This window comes from Ursus americanus, chromosome 2 (genome assembly GCF_024610735.1).
Source record: "Ursus americanus isolate L20-20 chromosome 2, mUrsAme1.1.p, whole genome shotgun sequence".
Lineage (NCBI taxonomy): Eukaryota > Metazoa > Chordata > Mammalia > Carnivora > Ursidae > Ursus > Ursus americanus.
Window position 1 is genome coordinate 60333578 of NC_142128.1, and position 23145 is coordinate 60356722.

Below are 23145 nucleotides of genomic sequence, written 5' to 3' on the forward strand. Positions count from 1 at the left end.
TTGATAAGTCAGTCGAAGAAAGACAAATGTGATATGATTTCACTCATATGTGAAATTTAAGAAACAAAATAGATGGACATATATGAAGAAAAAAAAGAGGGAAGCAAATCATAAGAAGAGAGTCAACTATAGAGGACAAACTGAGGGTTGATGGAAAGAGGTGGGCGGGGGATGGGCTAAATGGGTGATGGGTATTAAGGAGGGCACTTGTTGTGATGAGCACCTGGTGTTACATGTAAGTGATGAGTCACTAAATCTACTCCTGAAACCAATATTACACTACATGTTAACTAAAATTTAAATAAAAAATTGAAACAAACAAATAAAATAAAATCACCCCTCCATTGAACTTGAATTTCATTTTTTCCTGCAGATCATCAAATATACCACTTAATAAAGCCTTCCAAAGTTTTTGATATGCTAATCGAAAGCATTTGCGTTTAACTACAATAGTAGATGAAAGAGTTTAGTGATCCCACCAGCAGTTAACTCCATCTATAATTAAGGATTGGTCGGACCATTTCCTGTCAGTGAACTTCAGAGGCAAGGTGAAAGAGGAAGTAAGCAACCTCTGGAAACTGAACTTGATACCTCTATTGTAACTTCTTCACCTTTTCAATGTCATTTCACTTTTTTATACTTCTCTAATAACACTGATTTTTATCCTGCCCTGTATTAAACATTAAGTGTGCAATTAGCATGCACCCACTTCTCTACTGGATACAAAACAACTCTGCATTCTTTTCAATAGTGTGCACTATGCACTAATTAAATGTCTTAAATTGAGTAGATGATGACAGTAACATTTCAACACTTAAAGATTTTCGAGAGAAGTTCAAATCACACTCTTCCTTTCCCTTGAACTTATCTTTTACCATAAAATGTTGTCTTTCCCCTACAGTATTCCTCAGAAGTCTTCAAAATTGCTTCTGCTAACCAAACTTTTTGGGTTTTGACCAAAAAGGGGAAAAAAAGTAAATAAAGTAAAAAGTTTCAAGTCTGCTCCTGCTTCTGCCCTACTTATAGTTACTTAGAAACTGTGAGCCTCCTTTGAGCTAGCTGAAGGCAGCTCTGAGGCCATGAGAAGGACATTCTATGAGGAAGTTGTGGTTTTTTTCTTGAGCTCTCTGGGCATGAATCCCCACATCAGTGCCACTTTCAGACTTGAGCTTCACCTACAGTACACATAGAGCTCCTTTTCCCTCATGCTTTACAATTCCTCTAGCCAGCCTTTAAAGGGCACTTACGATTCATACAACTTAGCTTCCACTTAATAAATACTCAGTTGGAACTCACTTTAATAATGAATGGCCAAGCAAGTCCCCTTTTAAGATGAGCTTTGAAAGTCTAAAAGTTGGAGATTGTTCAGACTAAACATTACATGGGGCTCATACAGCTCAGAAGTAATCACCTTGCTCTAAAGTATCTTCCCTTTACCCATCACAGTTACTGTTAAGTTACAGTTACACATGAATAAATGTTTTCATTGTGAAACTACTGAAGAGATCCATGGAAGACAGCACAGTGAAGAGAGCTGGAAAGGGTATCCAGAAAGAGATAGCAGGGGGATTACACATCAACTCGCATTAATTCATAATTGTATCTATGACTTATGTTGGATTATTCAGTCTGAATTTTCAAGGTTAAAGTGTTCAGTGGCATTTCCTCCTCAACTAAAAGACATAACCCCCAAACATTAATTCACACACTAGAATATTTGTCTGCAGCCACAGCTTTATTTTCAAGAACTGTGTGTACCCTGGTTCAAGCTAACTACTTCAGCATTCAGCCAAGGTTTACTCTGAAGCCCCAACACTGAATAAAGAATGTTCAGAGGGAGATAAAATAGCAAGAATCTTTCTTGATCGATGCGGCCTATGACTAATTGTGGTCACCAGTTTTCACACTGGCATTTTCCGAAGTTTTGGAGCCATTTATTTAGTCAGAGATAGAATGCTCTAGGTTGCCATCATCCTAGAAGGGAACTTGACAAACTCTCAACGGGAACACTTCCCTCATATCAGATGTCACAGAGGAAGTGCAACAGTGAGACTGAAGAGGACTGACCTCAGAGGACAGATCAGTGGATTGACTATGTATATGTCCTCGGACGTGCAGTTTTGAAGTTGACTGCAGGGAAATCTGACCTCTGTTTGTGGGACAGGAAGGTCAGGGGAGTACTCCAGAATAATCCACCTCCACTTCTCTCACAGGGTTTTCTTGGCTGACTCAAAGCCAAGGCTTTGCCAAGGACACAGAGTATAGGTTTTAAACAGTTAAGGGAAATGTCTTGGAGAAGTTTTAATACTTATTTATAATCATAGTAGCAATCAGTCATTCTTGAGGGCACCCTTTTAGATAAAATGCTATTCTGGCTATTCACTGCTAAGCTGCTAAAACATCTTCTTCTATCAGTCCTTGGTCAAGGATGTGTCTCAGGGGCAGATGCTTCTGCAGCTTTACTCTGAAGAGTAATAAGTCATGTAAAAAAATAATTCCAGTTGCGGGGATTATTGCTACCTCTAACCATCAATTTGTTGAAACTTCCACACCAAGTAAATTCTTGTACTTATAACACTAACACTCCTTAGAGTGGATGCTTCATGGAGAATGGAGTCAGAGGCCCTGGGTGTGTGTCCTTGCACTCCTAGTGGAGTCAATGGACCAAGGAAAGAAATATGGTAGAATGGACAGCCATTAGGTGTCAAATCAGACATCAAGGACTACGAATTCTACCCCTAAAATTAGCTAATTGTGTAAACTCATGTTCACTACTTAACCTTCCAAAGCTATAGTTGCCTCATCTGTCAGAAGGAGATTAAGTTATTTCTTCCTCCTATGGTCATTATGAGGATTGACAAATATATAGAAAACAGCACATGGTGAGTTCTAAATGTATATATTTATATATATAAAGCTTTAAGCAGGTTTTAAAAAATCTCTGAGATTAGATTTTCCATTGTAAAATACAAGAATAATAATACTTATCTCATAGTATTGTAGCAAAGAGGAACTGACTTACATGGGGAAAAAATGGTGTTATGTTTGAGAGAGATACGTCAGTACTTACATTTTTAAACCAGTGTGCTTTACTAGTAAAGATCTTTGAAATACTTTAAAAGAAGCATAATACATCAAAAGTGAAATGTTAAGTGAATTATCATAAAATGTTTCTTGAGTTACATATAAAAAGTGACACATGAAAAAGCATATAGAACATTCAGGTGCAAGTGTCTACATGTCAGTGTTAATGATAAATATAAGAACATGTGATTGCACCAGCAAAGATGCTTGAGAATTTGATTGGATGTGGATACACTCTCATCAGTTTGCTTTAAGTATATCACGTGAAAAATAATCAACCACTGATTCCTGGAAATGGCCACATTAGTATGAACTAGTATGCAGGGCATTCTGCATAGCGATTATATATCTTTCTCATATCTTTTTTTTTTTTTGAACCTATTTCCTGCACTGCGAAGAAACTGACACAGGATGCTTATGAAATGAGATTTAATTTTTCAGTCCAGATGTGTTACAGCTGAACATCAGAAAGCCCCTAGATTTCACAGAACTAAATTTTAGTATTTTTCTAATGGAAACCCCCATGGTTTGTAGAGTTCTCATAAACTACCTTGGAATCATATTATTAAAGTTGGTCTCATACTTCTTCCCTAGGTTATTGCCATCAAAGTGTTTTTTCACATTTTCATTTTGGCAAAAATGTTGTCCTACTAAGTGATCTTGAAACATTACTTTAAAAAACAATACACTCTATAAAGAACTCTCACACTAAAATTTATAAAACACACTCAAAGTCATATAATAGATGAATTTAAAACTCTAAACTGGAATGATTTTTGTCAAAGATGTGCAGTGAAGCATGCAACTCAAAGCCAAGTCTTAAGATCTCATAAGATGATATACTGTCATTCTAATTTTGAACTGAAAGAGTTCAAGTTTCTGAATCATACTTGAAACTTAGGTAAAGGTCTTAACATGTTGTAAAAAAAAAACTACAGTCTTCATACATGTGAACATTTCTGTAAGAACTGCCTAGGAAAAAAAAGCAATTGGTGAAGTTGATGGAGGTGGGGAAGTCACGGAAGGTAAGTTGCCGGGAAAGAGTCTTGATTATGAGCTTTGCACTTTACATATGTGAGACAAGCCCCAAACCAAGCTCCAAACACAAGACAAGCCCTAAACCAAATTCCAACTTGGGAAAGAAATAGATGCAAAAAAGGAGTTACAGGGTACCCCTCAGGACTCACCAAGTAGGGGAAAAAGTTGATCTGGATAGGAAAGTCTATGCCTACATGATGCTGAGGATGTTTTCACGGTGCACGGTGCTCATCCACTTAAGGGAAGTGGCACCTTGAAGAGCTGACAGCGTTAGTCACACAAAGCAGTGATTTTAAGAAGCAGCTAAGAACAATGGAGCAAGCATGCACTTTTTTTAGAGATTTGTTTATTTATTTGAGAGAGTGTGGGGGAGGGGCAGAGGGAAAGCATCTTCAAGCAGACTCCCTGCTGAGTGCAGAACCTGATGAGGGGCTGGATCTCATGACCCTGAAGTCATGACTTGAGCCTACACCAAGAGCCTGACACTTAATCAACTGAGCCATCAGGTGCTCCAAGTATAAGCATGAACTTTGAAGTCAGACTTCAATCGTATTCCAAGTTTTGACACATTTAGTTAGAAAAATTAATCTCTTTGAAACTCAGTTGTCTAATGTGTTAAATGGGGATAATGACATTTGTCTCAGGGGATAATGACATTGGTCTCAAGGGATAATAATAAAGATTAGATCACACAGGGGCGCCTGGGTGGCACAGCGGTTAAGCGTCTGCCTTCGGCTCAGGGCGTGATCCCAGTGTTATGGGATCGAGCCCCACATCAGGCTCCTCCACTATGAACCTGCTTCTTCCTCTCCCACTCCCCCTGCTTGTGTTCCCTCTCTCGCTGGCTGTCTCTATGTCTGTCAAATAAATAAATAAAATCTTTAAAAAAAAAAGATTAGATCACACAATCAAAAATGTCTGCGTTGGTTTTACCTCTCTTACCTAGTTTATTATTAATTATTATTATTACTTTTATGAGTAGTGTAACATTATTTCTATACCAAGTCTGAAGGAAAATATTGTCATGAGTGTCGCCTCAGGTAATATTTCTTTGGAGTAACTGGTATATATCACAAATGAAACAATTGTCACAGAGAGTTGTGCCAGAGTGAGTACGGCATGATGTCCTCTGTTAATTGGCCTGCTCAACATCACTTTATTTCCCTGAGCTTATCCTTCTCCAGATCCCAACACTAAAGGATTACGACATGAAATCAAGTGTCTTGAATGTGAGGTGGTATTTTCAGATTCCTGTACTACGGCAAAATTTCTTTAATTGGTCAAACTACGGCAAATATAATGTGTTATCCCTGCATTCATAAGACAAACTGGTGTGTGTTAATCCTGTGAATGAATTCTATATCTACCTGTGAAACGGTCAAACATGAGAGTTACCATTTGACATAAGTACTGTAACAAAGCAAGCAATACTTCCTTAAGCATGTTCAGGGTTTTGAATGATGGAAAGTGTGGTCTAGAGGTTATGACAAGTGGTTGGAAGTCATGATCCCAAGGGCTGTCCCTGGGTCTGAGAGTGACGCATTGGTTGACTTCAGACTAGTCATTTGACCAATGTGAGCCAATTTGTTTATTATTCCTTCTTTTAAACCTCAAATGCCATCATTCTAGAGAGAAAGTCTAACACTTCAATTTTAAAAACTGTACAAATCTAGGTCATTTGATAATCTGTATGGTTATTATATTTATCAATAAATGCGAAAAGGTCAGCATGATAGTTCTCTGAAGGTGAAAATAGCAATCAAATGACTGTGTGAAAAAAGAATAAAATTTTGATATGAATGTGCTGGTATCAGCACATAATGTCACAGCAAGAAGGAGTTAGGGCTAGGTAATAATCGTTATCAACATAAAAATGACATAAAAACTATGGTCACTGAATTTAAGGGTGTCACCAAGCCGGAGATTTCTTTATTCAAGCATTTACTGTTCTAAGGAGCTCAAGACCTCAGATGATAAACAGTGATCCCTGAGAGATGAGAACCAAATGTGCACCTTATGTTCACAGTTTACTGCCTGCAAAGAGTGGCTGGCTAGTGCGTGAGGGACCCAAGGCATAGCCCAGCAGTCTCCCCGAAGACAGGAGGCAATGCTGGGAGTTCAGAGACCAAGGCAGTTAAAGTCAGCAGGAAAAAATACCATAAAAGAATGAGCTGCACAGAGAAAGGACTCTAGAGTTTGCAAAGGGTTCCCCTTTAGTATTAGTTCAATACTGATTAGCGCTGATCTGTGATAAGCTACTTGAAAGAACCACTTGAAAGGGTAAGAGGGAACCATACTCAGAGTTTACGCAAAAGCAGAATTGGTTCTAAAAGCCAGACTGGAAGACCTAAAATTCAAAAGATACTGGGTAGAATATTAAAAAGGGCCTTGCCTCAGAAACAGGGAAAATCAACCTGTGATAAAATATGGCTTTGCTCTCACCTAACAAAGCCTAACCTGGAAAAACCAAAATGTTTTCAAGTAACCCAACCATCTAAGAACACTTAGAGGAATGAAAAAAAAAAAAATAGCACCCCAAAAAAGTAAAATCATAACTTCTGGTATCCAATCAAAAATTGCCAGGCATGCAAAGAAGCCTGGAAAATACAACCTAGAGTGAGGGTGAAAATCAACCAATTGCAAGACTTTTGCAGAAATGAGACGGACAGCACCACATACAAAGATAGCACAAACACAACTGGTACAGGGACATCAGAACAGTTATAACTGCACCCCATATGTTCAGAAAGTTAGAAGATTAAAGATGTTAAGTAAAGGCACAGAAGACATAAGAAGACACAAATTAAACTTCTAGAAACAGAAACTACAATATCCAGAATGAAAAATGTACCAGATGGGGTAATGTCTTGTTAGACAATAACAGCCAAATCTCAAAGGAGAAAATCGAACATGTGTCCGTATGTCCCACTTACCACAATTCCTGAAAAGAAAATTGAAGGCAGAGCCTCAGGATATGAAAACCTAAAATTTTATAGATGAACAGAGAGGCCTTAACTGAGAGGTAAAATGTCTTATCACTGAGACCAAAAAAGAAAAAAAAAGGCAGGGGAAGTAGAAGGGAAAAATCACTTTAGATGTTTAGATGGGAGATTTTGATTTCTTTTTTTTTTTTAAAGATTTTATTTATTTATTCGACAGAGATAGAGACAGCCAGCGAGAGAGGGAACACAAGCAGGGGGAGTGGGAGAGGACGAAGCAGGCTCATAGCAGAGGAGCCTGATGTGGGGCTTGATCCCATAACACTGGGATCACGCCCTGAGCAGAAGGCAGACGCTTAACCGCTGTGCCACCCAGGCGCCCCTCTTTTTTTTTTTTTAAGAAACACTTACGATGTGCACATGTATGTGTGTTTCTCTTCCTTCAAAAGGGGAAGGAATGGAAAATGAAAGTGGAGCTTAGGGCAATGAAGAGGTCTTCCCCATTTAAGACGAGGCCGGCCGGGCCTCCTGGCCTCTGGAGGGACAAAGCAAGCTATGAGCAGACACCACTGGATAGACCACTAGCCAAGTGAAGAAAGACAGTTGCTCAAGAAAGAGCTGCTCTTTAGTGTAGAGAACAGAAGCACACAGCGTCTGAGCATGGGATGGGGACAGATTCCCTGTTCTTCTCTATTAACTAGAATGCATTAGTTTTGTGATCGTGGGTACATTACCCAATCCTCTGTGCCTTCATTTCCTTATCTAAAAGGGGAGTAATTATATATACCTCATAAAATATTTATATATATGTGTGTGTGTGTGTATATATATATATATATATTTGGAAAATGTCATATTTTTAAAGGTAGCAGACTGTTGTAGAAGCAAAAAGGACTAGAAGAATTAAAATTCAGGGAGACAAGAGCCCTTTATAAATGGGTTACATCATCAACCATTTTCCTTGCCCACCCAGGCATGGGTGGAGACTAGGGGTTAAGACTAAGCAGAGAAAACTCCACAGTGGAAAAGATGTGAGCAGAACTTTCGATGGCCTCATGGGCGGACATAGTGGATTAGAATCTGGAGGAGTCCCAAACATACAGCCAGTTTTCTACATGGGACATCCGTTTTGTGTGCTGCACAAGGGGTTGGGCACCTTGTCTTGAAAAGCTGAATGAAATCTCCAATAATCTGCTGTATTAAGCTGCCCCTTCCAGCTTTGTGGGGGGGCGGGAACCCTATAATACACAACTGCTAAAGAAAGCAATCTGAAAAGATGGGAGAGGTTTTTTCATTGCCTCATCTCTATCTGAAGCATGAACCCCTTCCAAAAAGACCCACGTTCCTTGACCACTCCCTCATATCTCAATCACCCAGCTACAGATGTTGGAAAGGGAAAGAGGGTGGAGGTAACTGAGGATGTGCTCATTTCCTTCTCCTTTATTGCTGGGTGTCAAATGATATTTCTTTTTTTTTATGATTTTATTTATTTATTTGAGAGGGAGAAAGAGAGAGAGAGAGAGCACAAGCAGGGGGCTGGGAGAGGGAGAAGCAGGCTCCCCACTGATCAGGGAGCCCAACAGAGGGCTCCGCTCCATCCCAGGACCCTGAGATCATGACCCAAGCCAAGTGGAAGGCAGACGCTTAACCAACTGAGCCACCTAGGAGCCTCTCAAATGACATTTCTTAAAGATAAGTCGTAATATTGCTAAAAGTACTTAAGAATATTGAGACAAGCTAAGAAAACCTGATATAGCAAAACTGTATTGTAGAGGGAAAGGAGAGATGTAGGTAAAGTAGAATAAACCGACGGATTATGTAATTCACAGTTGGTTACAGACAGACACCATTTAAAGCAATAAAGGCTAAAGTGTATAATCTAAAGTCATAGCTACAAAGATAACCACCAGGACAAAAATGCAAATCTTCAAATTAATCAGGATGAATTCAAAAAAACCAAAACAATAGGAAAAATCACACAGACTATATATTTTAGAATAATAAAAATTAAAAGCAGAACATTACGTGGTGAGACAATGAAGTTTGATAGTTTTCTTTTTGTCACATACAAGAACTGGAGGTCTGCTGACCAGGCGGCAAGTGTGGCTTCATGATGACATCAGGTCTTCAGATCCTTCTATATTTCTGCTCAGGCAGATGGTAGAAAGGAAAAGAGCTAAGGGCTAAAGGTATACGCCAGTTGAGTCTGTCCTCTTTTAAAACGCCTGGAAAAGTAATCAGTACGTAAAAAGTATTATTTGTTGAGTGAATACATTTTCCATGACCCCACTGAGGGTGAATTAGGTGGTACCTCCCACCTATGTCCTCCCAGAATACCATACATTTTATGCCTAACCCTACATTGTGCAATTAGCACATGTTTTAAAATTTCCCATTTATTTGTCTCTCTCCAGAATACAATTCACCCCCAGATTCCCTAATCCCTAGCAGAGTGACTAGCATACAAAAAGCATTCAATTAATATAACAGTTGAAAAAAATTAATGTAAGCCTCAGCCCTTAACGCCTTTTTTAGCCATCTTCTTTTAGTACCTCAAATGTGCCAAACATTGTTCTGGACATTTGAGCAAAACAGACTCATTCTTATCCATTTAAAAATCACACAAAAAGTTTATGTAGAAGAAATCTTCTTCACTTGTAGAGTTTGACTGAAAGATTATAGATTCTATAGGAGCTTAAGAGACAGAGCCCTCACAAGCCCTGAGCTTTCAACTCCACATTGACTTGCTTTGTTCTTTCTTCTAATTTCGCAATGGAAGACAGTTAGCAGAGGTAAAGTTTTCACGGTGAAATCCAGTGGCCATTGTCCACCTGCACATTCAGAAGCCAATGAAGTTAGTGAAGAATAAAGAGAAGGGAAGGGGAAGGGAGGGGAGAGAAATGTTGGGCACAAAAATACTAGAGGTTCAGCAAGAAAGGAAAGTTAAAGGGATAGGAAAAGGAGACTGAAGACTGATTCTGAGAAAGAATAAACAAATTTGGATAATGGCCTGCTAACTACATAAAGTCGGATACAGTTTTATTCATTGATTAATATCAATTATTGCCACCAAGTTGAGCTGTGGTTAAGATAGACCTTAACTTGATGTAATCATGGGTGATTTACGACTTCTGTGAGATTACAGACACCTGAGTCAGTTAGCCTCATCTTACAGTTCTACAGCTGTGTGGTAGTCTGGTTTTGGAGACAGCCACAGCTGCCCAGATCTTCTTTCTCTGGGTTGACTGATGTTTGATTTGATAGTCAGATATGGATCCTACTGGGGGCTGGGGGTGGGGAAACACAACTCAAAATTTAAAACTTCTTTCATAGTTAATTCTAAAGTGATTCACTTTTTAAATCAATTTTTCTAGTAAAAAAAAAAAAGTGAAATGGTGACATTCTCCCTGGTCTTTGGCCTCCTTTGTCTTTGAAACTGTCTCAAATCAGGAGGAAATGTATATAAAAGAAAGAAAATCCTAATGTATTGATCGTTTTTAGGTCTTCTCAGAAGCTTTTGATTTTCTATACATGGAAAATAATGATTCACTTAAAGATACAAAGGATGAATTATAATATGCAACTATCTACAAGATACTTGCTTTATACTTTTAATTTTTATTATTTTTAAAGTTTATTTATTTATTTCAGTAATCTCTACACCCAACATGGGGCTTGCACCCATGACCCTGAGATCAAGAGTCACATACTCTTCTATCTCAGCCAGTCAGGCACCCCAAGATACTTGTAAAGGATGTGATTCCCAGGATTGAATAGGATCATGTAAGTCATGATGTAACAACCATATTCTAAAGAGGTTTCAGTTTTCTCGGGAATCAATTGCTGTTGCATAGTGAATGGGAAAGTCAGGAGAGAGACAGATCAGTTTCAGAGTTGGTCACGCACATTGCCAGTCCCACTTTGACATTCCACCCTTTATCTCATTCTGACTTTGCTTCCCTGATTTCTTGTATATGTCTAACCTCCTGCTATAATTTAGTCCAAATACTGTTAATCATTTCACTTTTTTTTTTGCATTGTACACTCACCCTTTCATATGGGGAAGGCAAATATATCTCAATCTTGCTTAAACAAAATATAAAAAAAAAAGAAACCCCAGGCTAGAAAATTAGAACAAACTCCCACACAAACCAGGCTGCTTTTACTATTTTTGTGCTGTTTTTGGTGTGTTAAGATCTTACTGTCTCAGCTAAGAGCCTGGTCAAAACAGACTCAACAAGAGGAAAAAGCCAAAGAATCATAAACAAAACACCAAATCCAGATGAAATAAAACTTAAAGCCTCATAATGACAAAACAGAGAGGGCAAAAATTTCTCAAAATCAAAGTTACCTGACTTATAAGAAAATAACAGAAACATATAGCAGTTTATAAGTTTATATCTCCTGACCTTCCATACGATCTGAGACAAAAGATAGAACAAGATTATGAACTTGTTCTAAATTTTAGTTCCCACTAAATATATTGCCTTGGTTTTCTGTTTCTACAAACCCAAGTAAAGACAAAACAAAGCACATAGGAGAAGAAAACAGAGATAAGAAGCTAGAAGAAGATCTAGCTACCTTTGAAACTATGGAATATAAGTTTCATAATTGATGGCGGCCATGTTTCCCCAGTTTGTAGCTTTCCCAGGCCTGTTTTACTTAAGGTACTCCCACAATACTTCCAGTTATCTCACTGTTAGCCTAAGCTAACTTAATACTCAAAATGGGGTTGCTGACATCTCTAACCATGAAAATCCTATCTTAAAAAAGGACTCGAGAACAGAAACTTTCTGCCAGTTCAAATTCAAACTGAAATAGCTTAGCTCTTCCAGCCTCATTATGGATTGGCTCAGAAACTGGAGCTGTATAAAGTCTGCAGTTAGAAGTGATCTATATTTACAGCTACGAGTATCTGTAAAAGGCAGATGCCAAGAAAATTAGATTAGGGTTAGCAGAAATAGCCTGTGATATTTCCACATCATTAACATCTGAACAGACATTGATACATTTGTTTAACATATTAGTTTCCAAAATGCCCTAGCTAAGAGAAAAGGAGTTTTGTGACAAATATTTTTTTTTAGATTTTTTTTTTTTAAGTAATCTCTATACCCGACATGGGCTCGAACCTACACTCCCTAGATCAAGAATCTCATGCTCCACTGACCAAGCCAGCCAGGTACCGCCAAACAAATATTCATAGAAAAAGAAACAGTCTGGAAGTTTGGCCCAGTCAATGCTGAGCTGCAATGTCAGGAGGAGCTCTGCCCCTAGCGCAGTTGGGTGGCCAAATTCACTTAGCTTTAGAAAGGCGAAATCTAGACAGAGGGCTTTAACATAAAATAAAAATGGGAAACATACTGCTTGCCACAAATTCTATCTAAATCCCGATTTTTCTGAGTCTAATTTTTTGATCACTATAGATTTCAAAAGGAGCAAAAATGTCCCTACAACACTGCCAATGCTGCAAGTTGCTTAATGATCACCTTTGACTTCTATACAGAGGAAACTGACAAGAAGTTAGCTGATTTGATCAAACTCACAAAAGCAGGCCAAAGCTATAACCTGGTATTGAACCCACAAACCTTTTGAAGTGCAGCAAGATTAACATGTCATTAGGATTCAATGGGCTCAAAGCCTTTCATTTAATTAAGAATAAAAAAAGAAACACAAATTAATAAATCAAGCCTATTTGAAAAGGACAGGGCAGACACAGGAAGAGTAGAACACCACAGTAGCCACTGTCTATTGACTTCAAGGTGCTTACTCAAGTAGGAAAAGCATGACGTATTTGAGTATAAAACATTTATTATAAAATAAAGTCCACTATGTTTTGACATCAATACATGGTAAAACTAAACAAACAAACACAAAAGCAAAACATTAGAGAAGATGTGAAGAAAGTGTAGTTAATGGAGTCATGAGAAATAAGTGCCATAGCTTTGAAAAGGACAAAGCATGCCAGGCAAACTTGATAAATTTTTCTAGAAAAATTGCATAATTAATGGAGAAAAACCAAGCAAATAAGTCACTGTTGTTAACCACATTCATGTGTAATACAAGCAAAGGCAAATCAGTGTAATAGTGTTATAAGATATTTGAGAAATTAACACAACCATTTATTGAAATTGTTCCCTAATAATTAAAAAATAGTTTATTTTTACAAATTGCCTCTCCTTGTTGACCTTTGAGTATCTCTGCTTTTGCATTTATGTCCTGTGTTATGTAACATATCATTCCACTCCAACTGCAAATAATGTGTCAATGTTCTCAGAGCATTTAGTTTTCCATTTATTTCAACTTGGGAACAAGACACTTGCTTCAGTACTTGCAAATTTTGTTTGCAAAGCATAGTCAGAGTCTGACATAACTACTCTCCCTTGTTGAAATGATTATAAATCATAGGGTGATAATAGATGAAAGGAGTCCAATGTGAAGGAAGTATATCAGAGATAATAGTAATCAAAGATTTCTTTGGTATGTTCAAAAATGAAAGAAAAATGGGCCTATTAATGAGAACTTTATGGGCAAGATAAGCTCTAAGGTGACTGAAGTTTATAGAATCACATGAGCCTCCAGTTCACTGAAGGGCTCACATATGATTTTCTTATAATCACTTAAATTATAGAAAAGAGGTGTTTGGTGTTGACTATAAGTAGATTAGAACAGAGCAAGAAAAAGAAACTAGATTCTTATCTTGCTCAGTTTGCATTTTCTGAGATCACTGAATTTCACCAAGTTGCAAATAGCTTCTCTTACTAAAAGTTATCAGGTGATTTCTTCATTTAGAAAATAAAATCATAAGCAAGTCTAAAATGTTTAATTCTTTCCCTCTACCTAGACATAGAGAAAAATCCTTCCAAATTTACCTTTGTTGAAGCTTTTCAAATAAACTCTATGAGCTGAAACACTTTTGGTAGCCCTACCTACAAACCTGGCGGTTGCAAAAGCCCAAAAAGTAGTGTCTTTGTCTTAATTCCTTAATCACTGAGTGATTATACTAATTCAATGAAGTCTTTTCAGAGCCACTTTTAAATTCTGCAGAGCCTCTTGTTTACACAGAGGATCCATTCCTCCATAATCTGTATACATGTAAGAGGTGTCTACTTGCTCAAGACCAGTTTCTCCATTGCAGCCTTTTGTACTTTCCAAGGGGTGTTGATCTGGCACGCAGAATCAGGCAGGGAAGAGATACATGCTGATTTTGTAGTAAATGGCAACAGCTTTTTTTTTTCTGTCCCACGCATCCAGAGTTAATCACTCCTCTTATGCATTCCTCTCTGATGGCACTTTTCACTTTGACTACTTGCTTAAATACATGTTTGCCCTACTATACTGTAAACCCCTTAGGAAAGAGAGTCATTCATCTTTCTGTTTGCAGTACCTATATCTGATTCACTGTAGGACTGCAATTGAAGTTTGTTAAATCCAGATATTTTTTAACTTAATCTTTTTGAGAGAGAGAGAGCACGTGTGGGGGAGGGAGGTAGAAGATGGGAGGGGCAGAGGGAGAGAGAGAGAAATTTTTTTTACACAGGCTCAGCACAGAGCCCAATTCAGGGCTCAATCCTCCGTTCCCGAGATCATGACCTAAGCCGAAATTAAGAGTCGGTGGCTTCATTAACTGAGCCATCCAGGGGCCCCTTAAAACATCTTGTTTTAATGAATCGAAATTTCTATTCATGTCACTGACTTTAATGCTGTAGATATTTTTTTATTTTTAAGATACAATCTCATACTCATTATGTCCTTTTCCTCATAATTCCTAATGTCCACAAAAAAATTTCAGCAATATTATAAAGGTTCAAAATCAGTTTAATCAATAACAACTTTGAAAAAGTCATATAGCAAAGCATTCCCTACCAGGATTCAGGTGGCTAGAGTGATTGGAACCAAAATATAAAATCAACTCAGCAAAAATTAAAATTTTCCCCATTGAAATTGATAGCCATAATCAGAAATATTTTATTGAACCAATCTCCTACACATTTAAAAATATGACGCTGGAATTTTTAAGGCAGAGAAACTATTCTGTACGATCCTGTGATGGTGGATACGTGTCATTATACATTTGTCAAAACCCATAGAATGTACACCATCAGAGGAAATGATAATATAAACTAAGGACTTTGGGTGATAATGATGTGTCAACGTAGGTTCATCAGCAAATATACCACATTGATGCGGGACATTGATGGTGGGGAAGGCTGTGGCGAGTGGAGAGAGTATGTGGGAACTCTCTGTACTTTCCTCTCAGTTTTCCTGTAAACCTAAACAGCTCTAAAACTAAAGTTTATTAATTTTTTAAAAAAATAACACTAAGACCACATGAAACATTCCTTTTCTTAGGATGCCAACTTAATTACGTATGCACAATTTCACAGAGTAAATACACAAATGAGATTGTGTTTATGAGAACCACTGTTTCTTCTATATTGGCTTTTATCAAATCCTCTACAGTTTCAACCAAAGTGATGGATTCAGTAAAGTTACTATTTTATCAATGGTCTTTTCTTAATGAATTTCACAAAAAGGGGCCAGATAGTGACACTGTAAGTTCATAGAGAATTTTCAATGCCCTGGTGACTCATCAGTCCTTGCTGATCCAGCCCCACCAAATTTGCCTAGCTCTGGCACATACATGCTTTGCATATGCTCGCAAGAAGTCTTTGAGAGAGCAGCAACATTATCGTGCAGTGGAGTTGGCTTCAACAGTCAATTGTGACATAGGAATTTCTGTAGGACACCCCCCATCAGTTTAATTCTCGGGGCGCCTGGGTAGCGCAGTCGTTAAAGCGTCTGCCTTCGGCTCAGGGCGTGATCCCGGCGTGCCGGGATCGGGTCCCACATCGGGCTCCTCCGCTATGAGCCTGCTTCTTCCTCTCCCACTCCCCCTGCTGTGTTCCCTCTCTCGCTGGCTGTCTCTCTGTCACATAAATATAAATAAAATCTTTTAAAAAAAAAGGAGTTTAATTCTCTATTTAGGCTTCGAAGCATGCAATTACATGCAAGTACTTGCTTGCAAATGCTTGAACTCGGAAGTCAGTATTTAGGTAGCAAAAAATTAGAGGTGTAAAAGAATTATTAATAGAGGAAGGGAATATTTCGTGCCAAAGTTTCCTAATCTAACTAGAGAATATTATTTCTGCAGACTATATTCCCTACCTAATGAGGGTTCAGTTCTCAAAAATGTTAGGAAATTGCCGCATATTCTACCCTCCTTTTAGAGATAGACAAATGTGTGCTAACATATTAAAGGCTCTCAGGAGATCTGCCTTAACCAGTTTAAGAACCTTATTTAATCTTAATTTCCCAAATTTACATGGCCCCATGACCTTTGCTGCTGCTATACTCTGCACATTGCCAGTATATTTGGATAACAATAATAGCAGACCATTAAAAATAAATGTTAAATTATGTTTTTCTAACATAATGTACCCACGATTATCTAGAGAAATGAGAGGTTACCAGACAAACTAACATGAACGATGTTGAAGATTTTAACAGAAAAGTAAATATAGACTGAACCACAAGAAATATACAAATGAATGCCCTTCTGTCATCAGTCTTTAAGCCCCATAGAGTTTGTTTGGGTCACTTTCAAAGTGGCTAGCTCATCTCACTAGCTCTCTTTCTGCATCATGTTACCTTTCAAACATCAAATGATGCTTGCACATACTGTGTAATATACATATTCGTGAGTGTATCGTAAGTGAATTTTGAAATATTATAAATGTGATTTCTTCAATTATTTTTTATCTTGATGATAGAATCAAGATAGGAAAAGTAATACTCTCTTCTTCTTGTCAACTTTTCATAAAACCATCAGAAGCCTCTTTGTATAAAATTTATTTTGTCTTTTCAGGGACAAAAACCAAAGCAGATTTACATTAAACTGGACACTATATAGATAAACTCCATAAAAGCTTACATTGCACTAACCCCTCTACCTTCATTAGTGAGTAGTCACCTAATTCATTGGACTTAAGTTTTGTTTGGGGGGTGTTTTTTTGTTTGTTTGTTTTCTTTAAATCCTTAATCTTTTTTTTTATTTTGATAAACTTTTTTTCTTTTTTTATTTAAATTCAATTAATTAACATATAATGTATTACCGGTTTCAGAGGTAGAGGTCAGTGATTCATCACTCTTATATAATACATGTCCTCCTTAATGTCCATCACCCAGTTACCCCATCCCCCACCTCCCTCCTCTCCAACAACCTGTTTCCTATGATTAAGAGTCTCTTATGGTTTGTCTCCCTTTCTGATTTCATCTTATTTTATTTTTCCCTCTCTTCCCCTATGATCCTCTGTTTTGTTTCTTAAATTCCACATATAAGTGAGATCATATGATAATTGTCTTTCTCTGATTGCACTTAGCATAATACCCTCTAGTTCCTTCCATGTTGTTGCAAATGGCAAGATTTCATTTTTGATGGGTGAGTAGTATTCCACACATCACATCTTTTTTATCCATTCATCTGTCGATGGACCTCTGGGTTCCTTCCATAGTTTGATTATTGTGGACATTGCTGCTATAAACATTGGGATGCAGTTGCTCCTTCGGATCACTACATTTATATCTTTGGGCTAAGTACCCAGTAGTGCAATTGCTGGGTCATAAGGTAGCTCTATTTTTAACTTTTTGAGGAACTCCATGCTATTTTCCAGAGTGGCTGCACCAGCTTGCATTCCCACCAACAGTGTAAGAGGGTTCCCCTTTCTCCACATCCTGGTCAACATTTGTCATTTCCTGACTTGTTAATTTCAGCCATCCTGAGTGGTATGAGGTGGTATCTCATTGTGGTTTTATAAATCCTTAATCTTAGTTAAAGCTAGACTGGCTGTCTCCAGAGATACTGACAAAATTTGCAAGACCATCACCTAAGAAGTACACATTATTGGCCTATCCAATTATACTCTCATTTTCAGTTTTCTTTTGATACTGTGTGATTCCCTAGTATCATTATATTTACATATTATATCATATTATTGTGTTAACTCTACTTTTATGTATCTATAGTTTTGTTTAATTTTCCTTTATTCTTATCCTAAGCAGTAATATTAAAAAAAATCACAGTTTGATATATTAATTATATTCCTAGTGAATATTAATATTCATGAGCCTCTTAAAGTTATCTTGTATATCACCAGCAGAAGGTCTGGCATACACCATGGAAAACACTAACATGGAAATTTAATGCCACGGAAGTAAGAGATGGGAGGTGGAATGGGGAAAAGTCCAGATAACCTCTCATAACTCTCTTTCCAACCAGATACATACACAAATAATCAAACAAAAAAGTATTTGTTTACTTTACACTACTTTCTGAAAGAAAAAAAAGAACTCTTTAAAATATTGTGATTAGGGGCATCTGGGTGGATCAGTCGGTTAAGTGTCTGCCTTCGGCTCAGATCATGATCCAGGGTCCTGGGATCGAGCCCCCCCATCAGGCTCTCTGCTCAGCAAGGAGTCTGCTTCTTCCTCTCCCTCTGCCCCTCCCTCTGTTCCTGCTCTCTCTCTCTCTCTTTCTCAAATAAATAAAATCTTTTAAAAATAAATAAATAATAAATTAAAAAATAAAATAAAATATTGCGATCATATGAATTTTATAATCAAGGACTATTCAAAACATCAAGGGGATACGTCTCTAATATTGAGTTTCTGTGTGATACAATAAATACACTAAATGAAATATTTTATTGAAATATGCAATCTTCATGAAGAAACAGGCATCCTCTCGAACCAAAGACTGATGCTGCTAATACTTTAGACATGTGGTATATGTGTGTGTGCCTCTGTTTGCTTAATTTTCTTTCTTTCTTTTTAATCAAGTGACCTATTCTCATTTGGTTGAGTTTCAACCACAAGACATCACTGTATGCTTCTTTTTTTCAAGATACACGTCATAACACACCAAGAAAGAGGGAACTTCCAGTGTCTGTGGTAACATCATTTGATAAACAGACTCATTTGAACAGCAAGAGCCTGTTTGCCTTTACTATATAAAGCAGCAGAGACGTTGACGAGCAGATATTTGCCGAGTGAGGACGATGCGAGCAGCAGCCATCTCCACGCCAAGGTTAGACAAAATGCCAGGAATGTTCTTCTCTGCTAATCCAAAGGAATTGAAAGAAACTGATCATTCACTTCTAGATGATAAAACGCATAAAAAGAGGCCAAAGACTTTGTAAGTTCATTCGGTGTCTCACTTTGTGAATTTTGACTTAGATTATCTTTAATGGCAGAAAGATTGAGACGGAATAGAAGAAAATATGAGCATTTAGTTAATTAAATCAGAGAAATTAGCTGTTGTGTATATATATATATGTAAGTTTATTCAGTTGTATTTAAAAAATGACTCATGATAAGGCATTAAATTATGTGGAAATTTTTGCAGACTTTGACTCGTAAAAATTAGCTCAATCTTAATATAGAAGAATGTTGTAACAGCTATTTTTATTATTGCCTTGTTCTTTGGAGAAGTTTGTTTCATGTTTCTTGTACAAATAAAATGTATTAAACTAAAGAAATGCAAATATTCATGTTCGTATCTTTTGTAGTGGAATGGATGTGAAAGCGTACCTGAGATCTATGATCCCACATCTGGAATCTGGAATTAAACCTTCTAAGTCCAAAGACATGTAGGTACACTAGTATTCTGAACTATCATTTTAAGAGCAGCCTATGAATTATCTCTGTATTCTAGGAAGTGATTAATACTGTACATACTAGGCTTTGTCTCTTTTAAGTAACAAGCCACATAAGAGTAGACTACATTAGTACCAATGTAAATTAAGTACAAATATGTGTGTGCATAATTTGCTACTCTGTTAGAGTATATGTATTTAGATTTCTTCACATTTTACTGGCAGATATTTTCATAAATGTAGTAATTCTAAAGGAAGTTTTGTTTCCCTATAGATAAATTTTAAGAAAATGAATAGAACCAGAATCTTAGTTCATGGAGTTATCAAAATATAGAAGCCATTCTGATTTCATGTGTGATTATACACAAAAGAAATATTTTTACTAATTTATGTGAATTTTGTCCCCAGCAGACTCTCTGTTAATGAAGTAATGCAGTGGTCTCAATCTCTGGAAAAACTACTTGCAAACCAAAGTAAGTATGATTAACTACTAAATGGTTTGGGGTTTAGCTCAATACGCTGATTAAATGACTTCATTAAAATATAGTATTGTGGATAGAAGAGTGTGTGAAAAGTTGTATTCCAGTTTTTTCTGTAGTCACTAATAGCTTCAGCATATTATGCCTTGTTGTAGTGTCATGTTGACCTAACACTCAGTTCTGTCACTGTCCTTCAGACAAATTTGCAGAGACGATTAGGTATTCCTATGGATCATTACAGGAGCAAAATTTAAAATTATGCTAGGGTTCTGAAGTCTCAACTTTAGTTTTTAGAAGTAAACCAAACACCTCAACATGTAAACTGCCATTCTGAAAGCTACCTATAAAATGTATTTTCATAACTGTTGGACGTAAGAAGTAAGATTCATTCAGTCAATTCACTATTTTATTATTCATTTACTCATCTACTCATTCAGCCTACTTTTATGTGTCAGGCATTTTAGAAGCACCAAGGATTCAAAAATAAGGACACCGTACTTTGCTGCCTTGAAGGATGTTGAGAAACGCAATATAGAATTGCATTATATATAACATGATACATGATAACATAGATATGATAAAAAGAATTTTTAAGCAGGGTCTTGTGGGGGAGTTTCTGATAAGAGAAGGTAAAGAATGAAATCAGCTTGCCTTTCCCTCATTATGGACATTGCAAGTCTCTTGGGATTACGACCTCACTCAGAGGTCTAGATGAGCAGTGTGGTCTCTCTATCTAGAGGATGAACTTAATCCTCTTCTCCCCACAAACACTGTTAAGAATCCTTGCTGGAGTGGGGCGGTCAAGTAGTTCAATATGGTTCATCCCTCTTATCATCTAACTTAGTTTACAATCCAACCAAACAAATAAATGGTATAGAAAAGGCCCATTTAAAAGCCCCCATAACACCAGCAAATAGAATCAGTACATCAGCACATTTTCTGACTAATATGAATTGGATGGGGAAATTGTATTTGTTAATAATGAACATGATATTAATGACCTTCATCAATGTTTGCTTCCCTAAAATACTCTACAGTCTGGCTAGGAGTTGGTATTTATAAGAAAAGAGATTGTTTTGTAATCACAAGAGCAGAATTTTAATTTAATTAGCAGGTGGAAGCAAAGCACAGTTCTGTAGCCATCACTAAGCAGCTGTGGGACTGTGGACAGGTTCATCTGGCCCCAGATAAACTATCAGTGAAGGAATTTCTGAGGTCTTCCCATCTTTATGAATTATGACACAGCTGTTTCAGTGTTAGCCCTCTCTTACCTTTGAGCCTAGACAACACAATAGTATTTTTCTTGCAAATTTCTTCTTTAAGGTATTCATTTATTGGCTCAATTAATTTAATTATCTCACCCCTCACCCTTTCTTTTTAGTTGGTCAAGATGTCTTCGGAAATTTCCTAAAGTCTGAGTTCAGTGAGGAGAACATTGAGTTCTGGCTGGCTTGTGAAGACTACAAAAAAACAGAGTCTGATCTTTTGCATTGCAAAGCAGAGAAAATATATAAAGTATTTGTGCATTCAGATGCTGCTAAACAAGTGAGTATTATCTTCATTATCATCAGTTTATGTGCAAAGGAACTTAGATACAGAAATAGCATTCAGCAGACATAGCAAGATTAGATCTTTTTTAAGTATCATAATTTCACTGCTAAATATTAGGTATGTTCATATAATTCAGTGCAATAATAATCTAACTTTCTGTATCTGAAGACAGGAGAATGAAAAGATTGATTTTGTAAAATTAGCTAACCTGATAGGGATGCGGTAAGGAGTAGCAGTGTTACTAGCCAGAATTGCATGTCAGAATGTCCTTAATGAGTTAGCTCATTTTACATTAGGTTAAAATACAGATTAGTGTAATACATACAATTATAGCAGCAGAAATATTTTCAGTTAGTAGTAGTACCCACCTTCCAGTTAAATATTCTTGCAAAAAATAGCTACACAAATTGTCCTCTCCTATAAATTTTACATGACCACATCACTTTTTCTGATGTGCATGCATCACCTTGTATGGATATTTAAAACTTTCATGTCTGCCTCTTTTTCATCTCCCAACTATACTATAAGCCAAGTTGGAACAAAAATTTTTTGGTGATATTTCTTTTTACCTCCTTCACACCTAGTCTAGAGCTGGTTTAGAGTAAGCATTTAAAAGATAATTGAGCTGAAACAAATGAGGGCTTAATACCATTGTCTTGAGGTGCTTCAACAAACACAGTCACATCGTAAAATGTGCAATACATTGGAAGTATGTATTAATTAGTGAGTATTTCTTTTTAGATCAATATTGACTTTCGCACTCGAGAATCTACAGCCAAGAAGATTAAAACACCAACCCCCACGTGTTTTGATGAAGCCCAAAAAATTATATATACTCTTATGGAAAAGGACTCCTATCCCAGATTTCTCAAATCGAATATGTACTTAAATCTTCTGAATGAACTTCAGGCGAATAGTCTAAAGTGATCAGTTCCTGGCTGAAGAGCATTGAAGATTGTATCAAGGACAGGAATGTACCAGTTATGGCTCCCTGGGTGAACAACCTGGCCCTTTTAAGTGACTCCACAGGCCCAGGGGAAGAACATACGACTCAAAATGGATTAACACGGAAGTTATCCAGGCTCAGGGTTGAAGGCACATAAGCAAGATCAGACCTGAGAGACAGAAGAAGGAAGGAGATACTGTGGTACTGTCTTAAAAAAAAAAAAAACCGTGGACATATCAGAAAATCCCTCAGAACTGAGAAGGCCGGGTAACTCCAGTTACATAGAAACTGTGAATAAAGGTTTTGAAACCGATTAAAACATGCTATAAGCTTCAAGGTCAACTGACATCTATGCTACATCTTATTATATAGAGATTGTATTGAGCTGCTGCGATGTCTTTAACTTGGATGGGTCTTTGGAAAATATGTGTTTGAAACCACCATTGCTATTATTGATG

At 37.1% G+C, this 23145-nt stretch overlaps 2 protein-coding genes across 3 annotated transcripts in view; one reads left to right on the forward strand and one right to left on the reverse strand.

The window, feature by feature from the left end:
• Positions 1 to 23145, reverse strand: part of LOC148110635 (uncharacterized) — a 291435-nt gene that overhangs the window by 19433 nt on the left and 248857 nt on the right. The window contains exon 5 of the transcript XR_015721968.1: positions 9131 to 9286. The gene's annotated coding sequence lies outside the window, so the exon portion shown is untranslated. The remainder of the gene's footprint in view (positions 1 to 9130; positions 9287 to 23145) is intronic.
• Positions 19071 to 22888, forward strand: RGS1 (regulator of G protein signaling 1). Of its 2 annotated transcripts, none has more exons than XM_045809653.2 (5): positions 19071 to 19251; positions 19625 to 19705; positions 20120 to 20184; positions 21572 to 21735; positions 22483 to 22888. In XM_045809653.2, exons 1-5 carry the CDS (start codon positions 19115 to 19117, stop codon positions 22666 to 22668), a joined length of 633 nt encoding a protein of 210 aa, XP_045665609.1. In that variant the 5' UTR covers positions 19071 to 19114; the 3' UTR covers positions 22669 to 22888. The 2 variants fall into 2 exon arrangements, with proteins under 2 accessions (XP_045665609.1, XP_045665610.1); XM_045809654.2 differs by having other exon boundaries at positions 20123 to 20184.